We start from the raw sequence: 13,159 nt of genomic DNA on the forward strand, positions 1-13,159 counted from the left end.
ATATTGCTGTGGGATTTATAGTTTTCAATATCCTGGGCTTTCAATTTAATAATTTTAACTAAAATAATTTCATTTGGTTAAATGATGACAGTGACACATTACAAGTCAGGTGAAAGATGTAAAGATGTCCTGCTTGTACTCGGAGCACAGCTACAACATAGTTTCAACTGATCACAACCCAGAGCTGTAACAGAGTCTTTCATCATGTGTGAGTGGACACACACACGTGCACAAAGGTGCGCACACACTCTTTCAAGATCAGCAAATGCTTTCAACCATCAACATCATAGAAGGCAGATAAGTGTGCCCTCTTTTTTTTTTCGCAACAACCATCAGGGAGGTGAGAGGCCTTGTAGTCAACATGCTGAAAGACTTCTCAGTGATCAAAGACTCAGAAAAACATGACCCATGATGGTTTCTCTGAGAAGATAGCAGAGAGGGAAAAGCACAAGCAGGTAGCAGGAGAATGAGCGGAGACAAACATAGAGGAAAGGGCTTCGAGGTGGGGAAGCAAAATGGGAGGGTGCAAGCGCATGTTTGTTATTGGCAACACTGACAGCTTGATGTATTTAAAGTACAGGCTGACCTAAAGCTGGGCTGAACCGTTTATATCTAATGAAAGAAGAATTTAGCTGTAATGCTCTTCATGAACCTGCAAAAACCTGATGAATTATGTTGTGTTTAACCTGGTTTTAAATATATACAATAATATGCTAAACTAGCATTTTATCAAATTTACAGTCATTTTATTTCATGGTCAAACAAAAAACCTGCATTCAGATTACATTGTACTGGAGATTTCTTCTTCAAAGTAAAGTCTGTATACAAAACCACGCAACTAAAAAATGTTTCATTCATTTACCAGGAATTACAAGGGCGAGAGATGAAAATTTCTGTGGTCACAACAAGAAGGTCTGTGGAGATTTTCCAGCGTTCTCAGCCCTGGTGCCATAAGTATTTAATGAAACTCACACAAAAAAATCCAGTGACGGCTGATTTAACCACAGAAATGTGAACGGTGGCTCATTTGACTGCATTCAATGGGAAAATGTCATCTTCTCTTCTCCAGATGAGGAGGTTTGTGAATGTGCATAAAGCTGTTGTGACGTATTAACAGTTCATTAATTCAAACAAAGAGTTTCTGTATTTTTGATCCTTTGATTTGTGTTGGCTTTGTACTCCGCTGTTCTCATTTCCCACCCTTCCTCCTGCCCCCCTTAAAATTCAGGTATGCGTAGTACCAAAGGTGTACATGGGTAGAAAAGTGGCTCTAACTGAGAACAACAGTATAATAGAGGTCTGTTTTCAGTTTGACTTTTTGCTCTGTTTGCACACCAAAGTGTCATGGCAGGCATGGCTCTGTGTGCACCTTTAACACCACAAGAGTAGCAGAGCAGAAGACATTATTTCAATTCTGCCACAGAACAGCAACACTTTATAATGGTGTTCCTGTCTATGTGTGATTACTTGTGTGAAAGCACACAAGAAAAAAAAGTAAGAAACAGAATAGTGACAAAAAAAAAGGCAAATAAAGGGCGGAAACATGTCATGGAGGACTGCTGGACAATGGGAAGCAGCAGAGAGTACAAAGATCACAGTATTAAAATACAAATCCAGGACCTTGGGCTCTCTTGTCATTTAAAGAGCCCCTAAAGTCAAGTGTCAACTATTACGTGCCATCAGTGGTGACACAAGGTCGCAGAAGAGGACAGATGAGGTCAGCAAAGGTACTCGCCCCCTCCTTCAACATGCACTATACAGCAGTCCCAGAGAGCTCAAGAAGGACTAACTGTCAATGTGTAGAAAATATGCTATGCAATGATGTGAACATGCATTAATTCCTCTTGCAGACTACTTTCGGACCAAATGAAACTGTATGTGATGTGCAATTAGATCAGGGGAATCAATATTTAGACACATTCAGCTAATCGTGGGATATTTTACATAATATGTGACATTTGCATTAACGGGGGAAACATTCACAGATGTATCTCGTTTGCCCTGATTAAATTTCAAACAGGTACAAATAAAATACACGGGCAACATGCTGAAAATATAAAATGCTTCAGTTGTTTGCTGCTAAACCAGCTCTGTAATTACCTGAAGGATGTTTTAATTGTCACATGTTCTACTCTTAATATTAGTCAACGCTTTAGCGGCTCTCCAAGTGAGATTGATTGGATAAATCAGTTGGAATTATGGAGAAACAGGAGGCCTGCCAATCAGCGATGTGTGTGTTTTCAGCCTGTGACTGTAGATATGCCAGTGCGTGTGCACGGGTAGATGTTGAAAACGAACGTTTGCATCGGTGTGTTTGTTTGTGTGTGTGCATGTGAAAGTGCTGTATATAGGGCAGACAGCTGGGCTTGTTCAAAAGGCTTACGGAGCATTCTGCCTGTTTGGGATGCAACAAGCACTCAGTTTATCTGAGCAGGGATCTAAAACCTCTGTCAACAGCCTAGGACAACTGGTGTAAACAGCCACTGAATCAACATTTGTTCATCCACATATCAATGGAGAACAGACTGGTATATTTAAGCGTTATGTGCTACTGGATTAGATATAAGAAAGACAACAAAAGGACAACTGCACTGGTCACAAGTCAAAAAGAAAAAGAGAATTGGTGTTTGAGTTACCCAGCACATTTGGACTTGTACTGCGTGTGCAGGTGTAATGTGAGGACACATCTATTAGATTCCAATGTGTGCACAAGTACAACAATATACTGTGTTTGTGTGTCCATCAGCATGTCGGCATCACAGCCTTTCACTAAGTCCCAGATTAACAGTGACAGGCAGAGATCCCTCTAATTATCTCTTCCTGGACAACATGCAAATGGCAGAGCCAAGTCGAAAGCAATGATTGGCTAGGGCTTGTTGGACCCCACAAACGGGCTAATGAGCCTGGCGACAGGATACAACCTCATAATAGACCATGAGGAAAATCCTCGCTGTCTCACACAGGCGGGCACACACACAGAAATATTACATCTAGCATTTATCTGATGACCTTTTCTGAGTGACCTATACCTGCGTGACCTTAGTAAAGATGGGATTATTGTGTTGAAAAAACCGCACACTACGCTCGTGTGTAGAAATTACTTCAAAAGATATAGTTTCTGAACTTCTCCTCCATGTCATTTTTTAGTTTCCAAGTGTAATCTTTCAACTTGATCATCAAACAAACATTCACAATCTGCAAGGTAAAAGCCGAAGCCAGTTTTACCCCGGAGGGCCTGAATAAAGATGGCACATGAAACAGTGGCAAGACGGAAGGATACAGTAAACCAGAACAGACTGTGAAAGACTCTCTGTTGACTGTGGACTGCTTTACTCTGCTAAAAAAAAAGTCCTCTTGGTAAATCAGCAGGAAACATGGCAACAGTGTCAAACAGTTGACCAGAGTCCCAGTTCAGTTTAAACTGGTTGACAAAACTGGTACCAGGGGCAAAATATGGCATTATTTTGCTGACAGAGCTCACAAAAAACAATTTCCCAGCATGCATCTCGAAAACTAAATTTTTTTAGACAAAATAAAAAGAGGATACAAATGCAAATACATGACAAACAATGCAATAATGTTATGTTATTAAGTTATACCATCATCAAACATGTATTTTTTTTTTATCTTTGTAAATTTCTTGAAATTATTTGAAAATCTCAGCTGTAATCAGGATTTTCAGTTTTAGAATAACTGTATTTATTAAAAAATTCGGGCTACGTCTAAATTCCAACCCTAATCCCCACCTACTAAAAAAACTATATAGTGCAGAACTGTAAAGTGCCCTGAATTTTAAAAGCAATTCGGACACGATGCTCTCTACTTTTTTTTTTTTTTTCCCCTAAATGGCGGATATAACATCACTGATTTCACAGAGTGAAAATCTATTCAATACAAACATTTTACGACATCTATTTATAAATTAATTGTAAATAGTTTGCTAAAAAATTACATTTAAATAATTTTTTTTTGCATAAAAATGTTCAAACGCAATGTGTTGTGGTCTATTTTCGCTAACTTAGTGAGAATTGATGCACTCCGGTTTTTCACAAAGACTTCTGGAAAATTTCTAGAGCACTAGATTTCGGAATGTAGATTTGGACAGTACTGGAAAATGGCGAACATACTAAATAGTTTGTAGTGAGGGAATTCGGACATTCCCATGGAGGGCAACATCTTCACTGGTGTCACTGGGGCAGATCTGGAGAAATCTTTTCTGATCAACAAAATTATTTACACCAAAGACAAAGCTCAGACTACTGTTGTTGCTTGGAATGCAGTCATTATTTGCAGCATCAAATACCCTTCTGGTTTAGGAATGCTTGGAATTTGCTATTTTTATGTATGTAGAGAAGCTTCATCTCATCCCTGTCCCATCCAGCTTTTTAGCCACTCTTTGTAGTAGATTATGTAGCATTTTTATTCAGATTGGGAAACTTTTTTTATTTCATTTTCCAGAGGTTTTGTTTTGGAACAGTCACTAATGGGCTATTTATAATCATACAATTATATAAAAATAAGAGAAATGTTAACAAAAAGTAATAATAAGGTGTTGTATTCGTAAAATAAATGTTGTCACCAGAATAATATCTGGCACTTCACCTCCACTGTAGGCACATATAACAGAGTGATGAACAGTAATGACTGATGTGTCTCTACAAGCGTTTGAACATGACCACTCTGTAAGAAGATGGATTCTCCTCGACCCTTGAGATCGTTTTTAGAAGAGCAAGACAACTATTTCAGATGTATCACACTGGGGCATCATGCTGGAGGTGAGAGGAGCTACAGGGAGAGTGGGAGATAAATACAGCAGAGGGGAAAAGAGAGTGGGGTGGGGAAGAAAGTGCAGCCTGCCTGCCTGCCTGGCTGACAGTTGACTCTGTTGGATGTGACTTTCACAGTCTGCTGGCGGTTTGTGTGGAAGCCATCACATCTGTGACTGGTCGTTTGATTAATGAGCCTCTCAGCTTGTCTGTGCAGTTTGAGGAGGGGCCATGGCCTTATCCCAGGCATCACTGATTTATTCGCCTTTGGAGCAAACCTCCAAGTATAACACACACCGAAATGTGAATGGTGAAAACGCACACGCGCAGGCAGACACATATATCCTCTTCCTGATAAGCTTACAGTGCACAAGTTGGTCCAGTGCATTTCTGCAGGAGAAGGGGATGGAAGCAGACTGATGTGTACAAATTCTTCCCTCTCCTCCGCCACCTGCTTACAGCTATTGAAAACCTCAATGTGTCATTGTTGTCCGGCGGTGGTAAAGACAAAACGTGGTGTGTATAACCGAGCAGACAAAAGATGTATTCTGTCTTCACAAACGCCGACTCCCATCTCTAACTGTCAGTCAAAGCAGGGGACACACAAGAGGATCGACAAGGGAAGAAAGAAGCTTGTCCTCAACGGCGCATCGCACTCTCCTGATTTTCAAAAGTGACAAGTCTTTTGAATTTCTGGCCTCGGAAGATGTGGAGCCTCATGATGGCTTGAGAGCATCTCTCCTTGTTTCGGCAGCAGCCAGGAAATGTCAGTCTGGCTAACCTTGAAGCGCTTTTCTCCTGCGCTGTTTAATAGCTCCAAGATTCTGGCAACCGACAGTTAAAAAAAAAAGCGGTAACATGACCCTTTATGCCGAAGAAATGAATCAGGAAGTACTTTCATGTACATAAATGTGCATTAGCGTGTGCAAGCCCCCACAAAAGATGCACACACACCCACCCACCAGCACACACACCCCCTCATTCCCTGAAGCGTTAAGTAAGACCATTAATCCAGACACACTCAGATCCAGCTTTTCCCTAGGTTGATCAGCGTCCATGGAGAAAGAGGAACATTCTGACATATTTGTTTTTATTTTATTCCCTGAGAAAAAAGCCCACCATATGGCAGCGCCCAAGAACAGATGGCAATTGCCCACTTCCTGAAAGCACAAGCGTCTATCGCTGCAATTTAAGGAGCCACTCAAGCAAGAGAATGCCACAGACTGGCATTTTTCCACAAACTGCTATTGCTATGGACCTCAGGGATAACTGAAACAATGAGGAAGTGAAGAGAAAATGCTTTATTGTACTGTAGTTACATCGTAGGTCACAAAATACCAAACTACCACATTTATAGGTCAGTGCTAATAGTGGCACTCTTTTACCATTACAGTTGCATTGTTACTGAACCGTGTTACCAAAGACATGCTTAATCAGAAACCTAACTGTAACTAAAACCACTACTTTGAAAAGAGATACCAGTAGATCTAAGCAAGAGTGTCCTTGGATTAAGGTTTGTCCATGTGATGGAGTGGAGAAGTGCCCTGTGACACATGAAGCCTCATCCCTCATATAGCTGGCTAGCCCTTATCAAGCAGGTCAGAAGACTTCTCTGACATCACGGCACAGAGAAATGTTTCAAAAAAAGTCACCTTGGCAGATGACAGTTGAAACCATGACTTTCCATCTGTATCTGCAAACACAACCTTTTCCTTTTGTTTTGTACCTTTTTTTTAAAAGAAAAATGGTGTAAAAGAATTTGACAGGTTTTATAACACAATCAAAAAGTACAAAAAGTCAAGGGTCATCGTTGCTGCCATTTTTTCAAACCTAGAAAGTTGTTTTTTGCCACCTTTGTAGAAAAGCACACAGAGCTACAAATGTTCACCAAAGAAAAGACAAACTAAGGACAAATACAATGATGACATATACTTTTCATTTAAAACTAAAGGACTGGAAACCTTTCATTAGAAGATCATATCAGTTGTTATAAGAGGAAAAGTTTGTTCAAGGTGTTATACCACAAGATAAGTAGTTTTGCTTTGGCATCTTTACCTAATGAAGCTGACTTTAAGACCTGCATTTTTTTTGATGATGGATGTATATAAAGAAAATTAAGTTAAAAATAGCATTTCTGAGTATTTCTTTATTTAAATCATGAATTTAAAACAATTATATTAAAATTAAAATTAGAAAATATGTTGAGCGTGCTACAAGCTCTGAGCTCTCAGCAATGGGGAGGGGAAAGGGGGGCGGAGTCGCTCCACACTGACAGTCCCATACACAATGAACCGATCAGAACCAGATTACAAAAACTTTGCAAGTCTGTAAAATAAAGTAAGTAAGTAGGGGTGCGATTATATAAATTTGCTTCTTCCCACTCCTTGTTAAGCAATCAATCAAACTCTTCTTGACAACTAATAATTACCATATTTCACGAATCAAATGTGACATAAGTGTGTCTTTGTTTTTGCTCATTTTTTTTATTCTTCAATCAATGCATTTCATCATTTCTGTAATGAGTTTGAAAAATTGTCTGTATTGTCCACAATCTATATGCTTGAAATAAACAAGATAAATCAATCAAACAACTTAGAGGCGAATTATTAATGAATTAATGTCGCTTTGCAGAGACTATGCTCTAAAAAAAATGAGATATATATATATATATATATTTAAATGTTGGCTAAAAATGGCATAATCATGATTTAAAAAAAACACTGGGAACACTTATACAATAGAATAAAAGATGCTGTGTGGGACTGTAAACTCACAAATCAAATACCTGCATTGATAAGGTTTAAAAATAGTTGTATGGGTGTTGTATTCTTTTTACCATGTAAACAATCCTGAGTGTAATATTTTTATTATCTGGCAAAATGTAGGCAAATTCGTAGGTAATGAAATATTTATGAAATATTCACTTAGAAAGGTTCAAGGAACACAGACTACAAATGTAACGGTTATTTGCAAAAATGGTTAAAAATGACAGAGCAAGTTTTTCTTCTAATCAAGAGTAAGTCATTATAAGGTTCAGTCATCTAACCATTAATATGAAACAGTTCACTGGTCAAAGCAGGCCAGCAGCAAACATGGACACTAAGTTATTCCTTTAAAACAGACTTCACCTTGTCATAAATCAAGCCCACATTTCCTCAAACCCTTACAGTCTTCCAGTTTATGTCGATTAAAATGATCTCAAACTTATTTATAAATTCAAACAGCAAGTCCGTCCTAAAGCCGGGTTAGTCAGTAAAGCCTGTGAGTCCTGTGGTATTAATCAGTCTGATTTCTGCTGAAAAGCTCAATCTGCAGATGATGGATGAGCCCTCACGCTGAAGGAACTGAAGTGACAGGTGACAAAGAAGGACATGCACACACACACCTGTATAAATCCACTCTCCTGTCTGCCCACGACTCCCGTCAAGGTAGCAGGGTGAAATGTATACGCGCGGGTGTGTGTGTGGGTAAGTGTGTGTTTGTGTGTAAAGGACAGAAGTGTTTCAGCATGTGTCCTGCCCTGCTAATGAAGTCATCCGAGCAGTGATTTAACAGCCCTGGTTTAAAAGCCTGCCACCCTTAACTCATAGCCTTGCTCCATTAGAATGTGATATAAACCCTGGGCACAATAACTGTCCTGCCACAATAACAATACACTGGCGGCCAATGAGCCCCACTGGTAAATCAGAAAGGAAAAAGGAACTAAAAGAGGAGGAAAAAGGAAACTTCAAGCTCCATAGAGGAAAAGAAAGTCAAAAATGTGTATTTTTGTACAGTAAAGCAGAATTTGATTGTGACACATGATAAATGGTGTACTTTATTTAGTATGAGTTACTAAAAGAGAACCGCCACATACTTTAAGGACATTTTAGCCGGTGGTTATCCAGAAAGTCTTTTCCTTAAAAAGTAATGGATCAGTGGATGAAACATTGTTGAACTCATCCTTTGAATGACTTCTATGGCTTTAAAGATATTTTTACGTCACAGATGGCTCGGAGGGAAACTTTACCAGCTTTCATGTTGCTAGCCATGAAAGTAACTTCCTGCTCCAGGCGGGCGACTCAAGCAGAACCAAGCCACTCTCCAAATCCTCCGTGAAATCAGCTCCTCTTGCCCGACAAAGAGTGGCTAATGAGGCAAATGACAGAATCTAAGACACTTTGATACTGTGAGATTTCAGTCAATTATATAACCTTTACCCCCTCCCACTTTCATCTTTCTTTATATTTTGTACATTCCCTGTCAGAATTGATGACTCATTTTCTCTAAGTTACTGGTGACCCCGAAAAGCAAGTTCAGCCTCTTTATTTCTCGTCTCCTTCTATGTGAATAAATACCCGGCTCATCCAATTCCTACTGATGAATGCCCAAACCCTATTTGGCTCAGTCAACCAATGACAGCCTGCGTTTCATCATGCAACAAAGCTGCATAGAAGGAGAAGAGGGAATGGGATATGTGCACGTGGGGAGTGCAGGTAGGACCATGAAGGCGACAAATGCTCATCACGGCACACCGCAGAGCAGCGTACTTCACCCTTATTAGTCCCATAACCTTGGCAGATGCAAAGCTTGCCTTTTGTTTGAAAGGTGTGTGTATGTGTATGTGTGTGTGTGTGTAACAATGGCAGTGATTTAGAATGGTGGGCGTGGAGACAAGGTGCATTGGCCCTATAGCTCCCTGATAGCTGCGAGCGTGACAGCTTTGAATCGAGAACAGGGAACAGCCTGAAGTATTGCAATCTAATATGTGTCACATACCTGCATAAATATTTATGCCTGTTGCAGAGCAGAGCAGGGGTGGGGGGAGCAGCAGGATCATGGGACAGAAGAAGTAGATTTGAATATAAAAACTAAAAAAAGATATAAAATAATCAACTTTATTATCTCCATAATGCTTAAATCCATCCTGAATTTGAATATGGACCCAAATGAACAGGTATTTAAGTTATGTAACTGTGCTAATAAACTAATACAATTTAGCTGCTGCTTTTTTTCTTTTTTTTATAGACTTGATTTGAAGAAAAAGAAGAAAAAAAATAGTTCTTTGCCCCTCATATTTGTAAAAATATAGTTTAGCTCTATATCCATAAATATAAGAAAATATGCGGTGGCCTTAAAGTGCAAATCACCAGCCAACCAATCAAGGCAAAAACATATTAAAGATCACAACAACAATTAAAAAGGCAAAATCCCATTGAAAATACAATGTTAAGAAACTACCTAACCAAAAGTTTCAACCAGTATTAGACGAACAGAAACAATGTATCTTAACTGGTTTTATGTCCTGAGTTAATGGCAAAAAATATAAATGTTTCACAAATATTTTACCTGTTAGCCAGAAGACTCCTGAAGGTGACCTGACTCATGCCCTCATAGGCTGGCAGCAGCTTCGGCCAGTCCCAAGCCCAGTCAACCACAGCACTCTGTTGATGTATGAGGAGAGCGTATTGTTAGTTATTAATCAGGGTTAATACCATCAGTGCATTACCGCTCCAGCTGGGACCCACTAACAAAAGGGGAGGGGGGTCTCCAGCACAGGCCACTGACATCAGGTAATCAATCATGTCTGCACAAGAAGGTTTTTATTCCAATAAGACAGCAATTAATTTATAAATCCATTTGGGGGGATGTAGCCATCATTTATAGGAAGATAAATCAATTTTTCCAGGGAGTCGTTACTCTTCTTTGCTATTCCTTTTTCTTTCTATCTTCAATGGACTTATGCCACACCCCCCACCCTCTGTCTCTTCATCTCTTCTTCTGTCTTTTTCTTATTTTAAAGACACATGGACACACAGGCAAACATCTGCAACACTATTAACATTTTGAGGAAGCAAATAAAGTCAGATTGGGTTGAGTTTTGTTGACAAAAGGGAAGTTGTGTCCTTTCATCCATAATTTTTTCTCCTCATCCATCCATCCATCCACTTTATAGTATTTTTTTTATCAGAGGTGATTTATGGTTGTACCTTTTCCCTCTTTTCTCTATTCTATTTGACAAACAACACAGGCACATACACAGAGAAGGCATTTTAATCATTCTCTTAATAGGGTGTTTCTATGCAGTGCCTTGTGATAAACTACTACAATCAACCACGACTTTGGATTTAGATGAGTCTTATTTTGAAAAGCAAAGAGACTAAACCACACAAGATAATAACAATTTCAATATTTCTTTGGAAGGTGGAAAGGCCTTGGCAAATACTTGAACTTGTTAATAGTTTTGTGAAACCGCAGCAATATTTTTTTAATAAAAGGTGAAAAGGTGAACTTTTCTTAAAAATGTTCATATAGAGATAAAAAAAAAAATCAAACAATTAAATTAACATTCTTGTGACACTCCTGGGAATAAGTTTGCAATAAGAGAAGATGTGGTTCAAAGTTGCGCACTTTAAGACTGCAAACTCCTTTAACGTTACTCATTTCTTTGAGAGGAAAAGAAAAAAAAATCTCTTATATGTTTTCAGCTTTTCTGCATTCGCTTCTATCAGCCGAGCCCCCTACTTAGAAAAAAGAGCAACCTTTGGGAGAAAGAAAAGCCAAGCTCCAGAAAGACCTGACAACTTCAGAGACTGCTGCAATATCCAGTTCACCAGAGACTCAAATGCTCCTAACCTTCAACATCACGCACCTGGCCTTGGTTAAAGTTAAATTGGCACAAAACCGCACGTGATAAAACACCCACACAGTGCAAACTTTGGGTTTTTGAAGCGTACCCATGCATGTTTAAATGCACAACTGAGATAAAGCAATCAAATTCATAAAGCTAAAATCATTGAGAAAAAAGAACATTTTTAGCTACCAGAGTAAACTATGAGTTTAGACAAACCTGATCAAACTTCTTCTCTCCAATGTGGTCAAACTGAAGTAGAGGGTTGAAACCGGGAGCACCTATAGGAGGCTTTGGGTCAAAGTTCACCCTGAGGTCAAGGTCATCTGGAAAATCTGTGGCAGCACCCAGTTTGAACATCAGCAGTTCCTGCATTAAAGATTTAACAGAAGAGAAAATCACAAAGGAGACAGAGGAGATAAAGCCCAACTCATATAAAACTATACCGTCTATGAGCAAAGGATGCAGACGCTGAAGGGTGTTAGAGGCAAAGCCAAAAACTCAAACACTGTCAGAGGAAACAGGAAAATTTGTATCACAAAAACCTTTTTTAGAATCATAATTATTCATTTTATTACATTTTATTTTTAATGTCCAACTCACTGAAAAAAAAACTGCATGTGCTAACTGCTCTCCAGTCAAGTGAACAGCCTCATTGCGTCTCTAATTAGAGATTTGTGTAATAAATAAATAAATAAATACACAATTGGGGAAAAATAAAGGATGCACCTTAGTAAACTTTTCCATGCTTTTCCATGTGAAGTATCTTACAAAAAATATACTTAAAAAAACTAAAAAATGAATAGAGGGAGGGTCCATGTGCCCATGGGCACCCAGCAGATCCCAGTACATTCTCATCCGTCAGCTTGACGCGGCTTCTGAACTTCTCCTTACTCCACGTCCACAGTGGACCAGCCTGTCCTTGACCTGCATGTTCCTGCTCCACCACCTTGGTTAAGTGGAGATGCATTAGTAAACCTTAACTAATCTTGGCAAACCCACTCATTAATCAACGACCTTACCTCTCATAAATAGCGTAAAGTGAGAACTTATTTGGAATTACTACAAAATTGTCAGCTTACAATAAAAACTCTGAAATTATCAGTTTTCTTGAAGACAACAAGAAACATTTCCACTCCTGTTTTCAGAATAATTTATGGTTGCTAATATCATTAGTATATTTTTTTTCCAATATCTCCTAGATTAGACAGGCTTTTGATAAATCATGACAACAAAAAGATGAGGTCAATGTCAAAAAATAAAAATAAAAAAGTTGGATTCTTTGTTTCTCCTTTTAGAAAAATAAAATGATTCAGCACTGGTAAACTAACTGTACTTATCCTAACTATTTTTTTTCCTTGCTGGATGAATAAAACTGAAATTTGAATAATCCGCATGACAACTAAAATGGTCATCTTACAAAGTTTTCAAATATTCAAATATTTTTAATTATATGACATTATATTATATCATATTATATTACATTGTTATTTTTTTACATTAAAAATATGATCTAAAAGTCCAAATCCAACTATATTTTTATCTATTGTAAAAGTGTTCCTAGAGGTATTTTAATTATGATTTGATTTGATTATGATTTTTTAGCAAAAATAAAAATGCCTATGCTGTTTGTCTTTAGACATATTTTGCACAGAGCTGCAGGAGATTATCAAAAATATGTGGAGGGAAACTGTTGGCACAGTAGTAAGCCTCTGGTGATATCCCATCATCCATGTGTTTACCCTCTCTCCTGCTAGGTTGCAGCCCCTCACAACTCCAAGCT

General features: G+C 38.6%; 1 protein-coding gene across 1 annotated transcript in view; it reads right to left on the minus strand.

The window, feature by feature from the left end:
• kiaa0825 (KIAA0825 ortholog) overlaps positions 1 to 13,159 on the minus strand; it is a 131,274-nt gene that overhangs the window by 67,124 nt on the left and 50,991 nt on the right. The window contains exons 21-22 of the mRNA XM_024276128.2: positions 11,596 to 11,745; positions 10,095 to 10,189 (exon numbers count right to left, since the gene is read on the minus strand). Of these exons, the coding sequence (XP_024131896.1) occupies positions 10,095 to 10,189; positions 11,596 to 11,745 (245 nt within the window). The remainder of the gene's footprint in view (positions 1 to 10,094; positions 10,190 to 11,595; positions 11,746 to 13,159) is intronic.

The sequence above is a fragment of the Oryzias melastigma genome, linkage group LG9, assembly GCF_002922805.2.
Source record: "Oryzias melastigma strain HK-1 linkage group LG9, ASM292280v2, whole genome shotgun sequence".
Classification (NCBI taxonomy): Eukaryota; Metazoa; Chordata; class Actinopteri; order Beloniformes; family Adrianichthyidae; genus Oryzias; species Oryzias melastigma.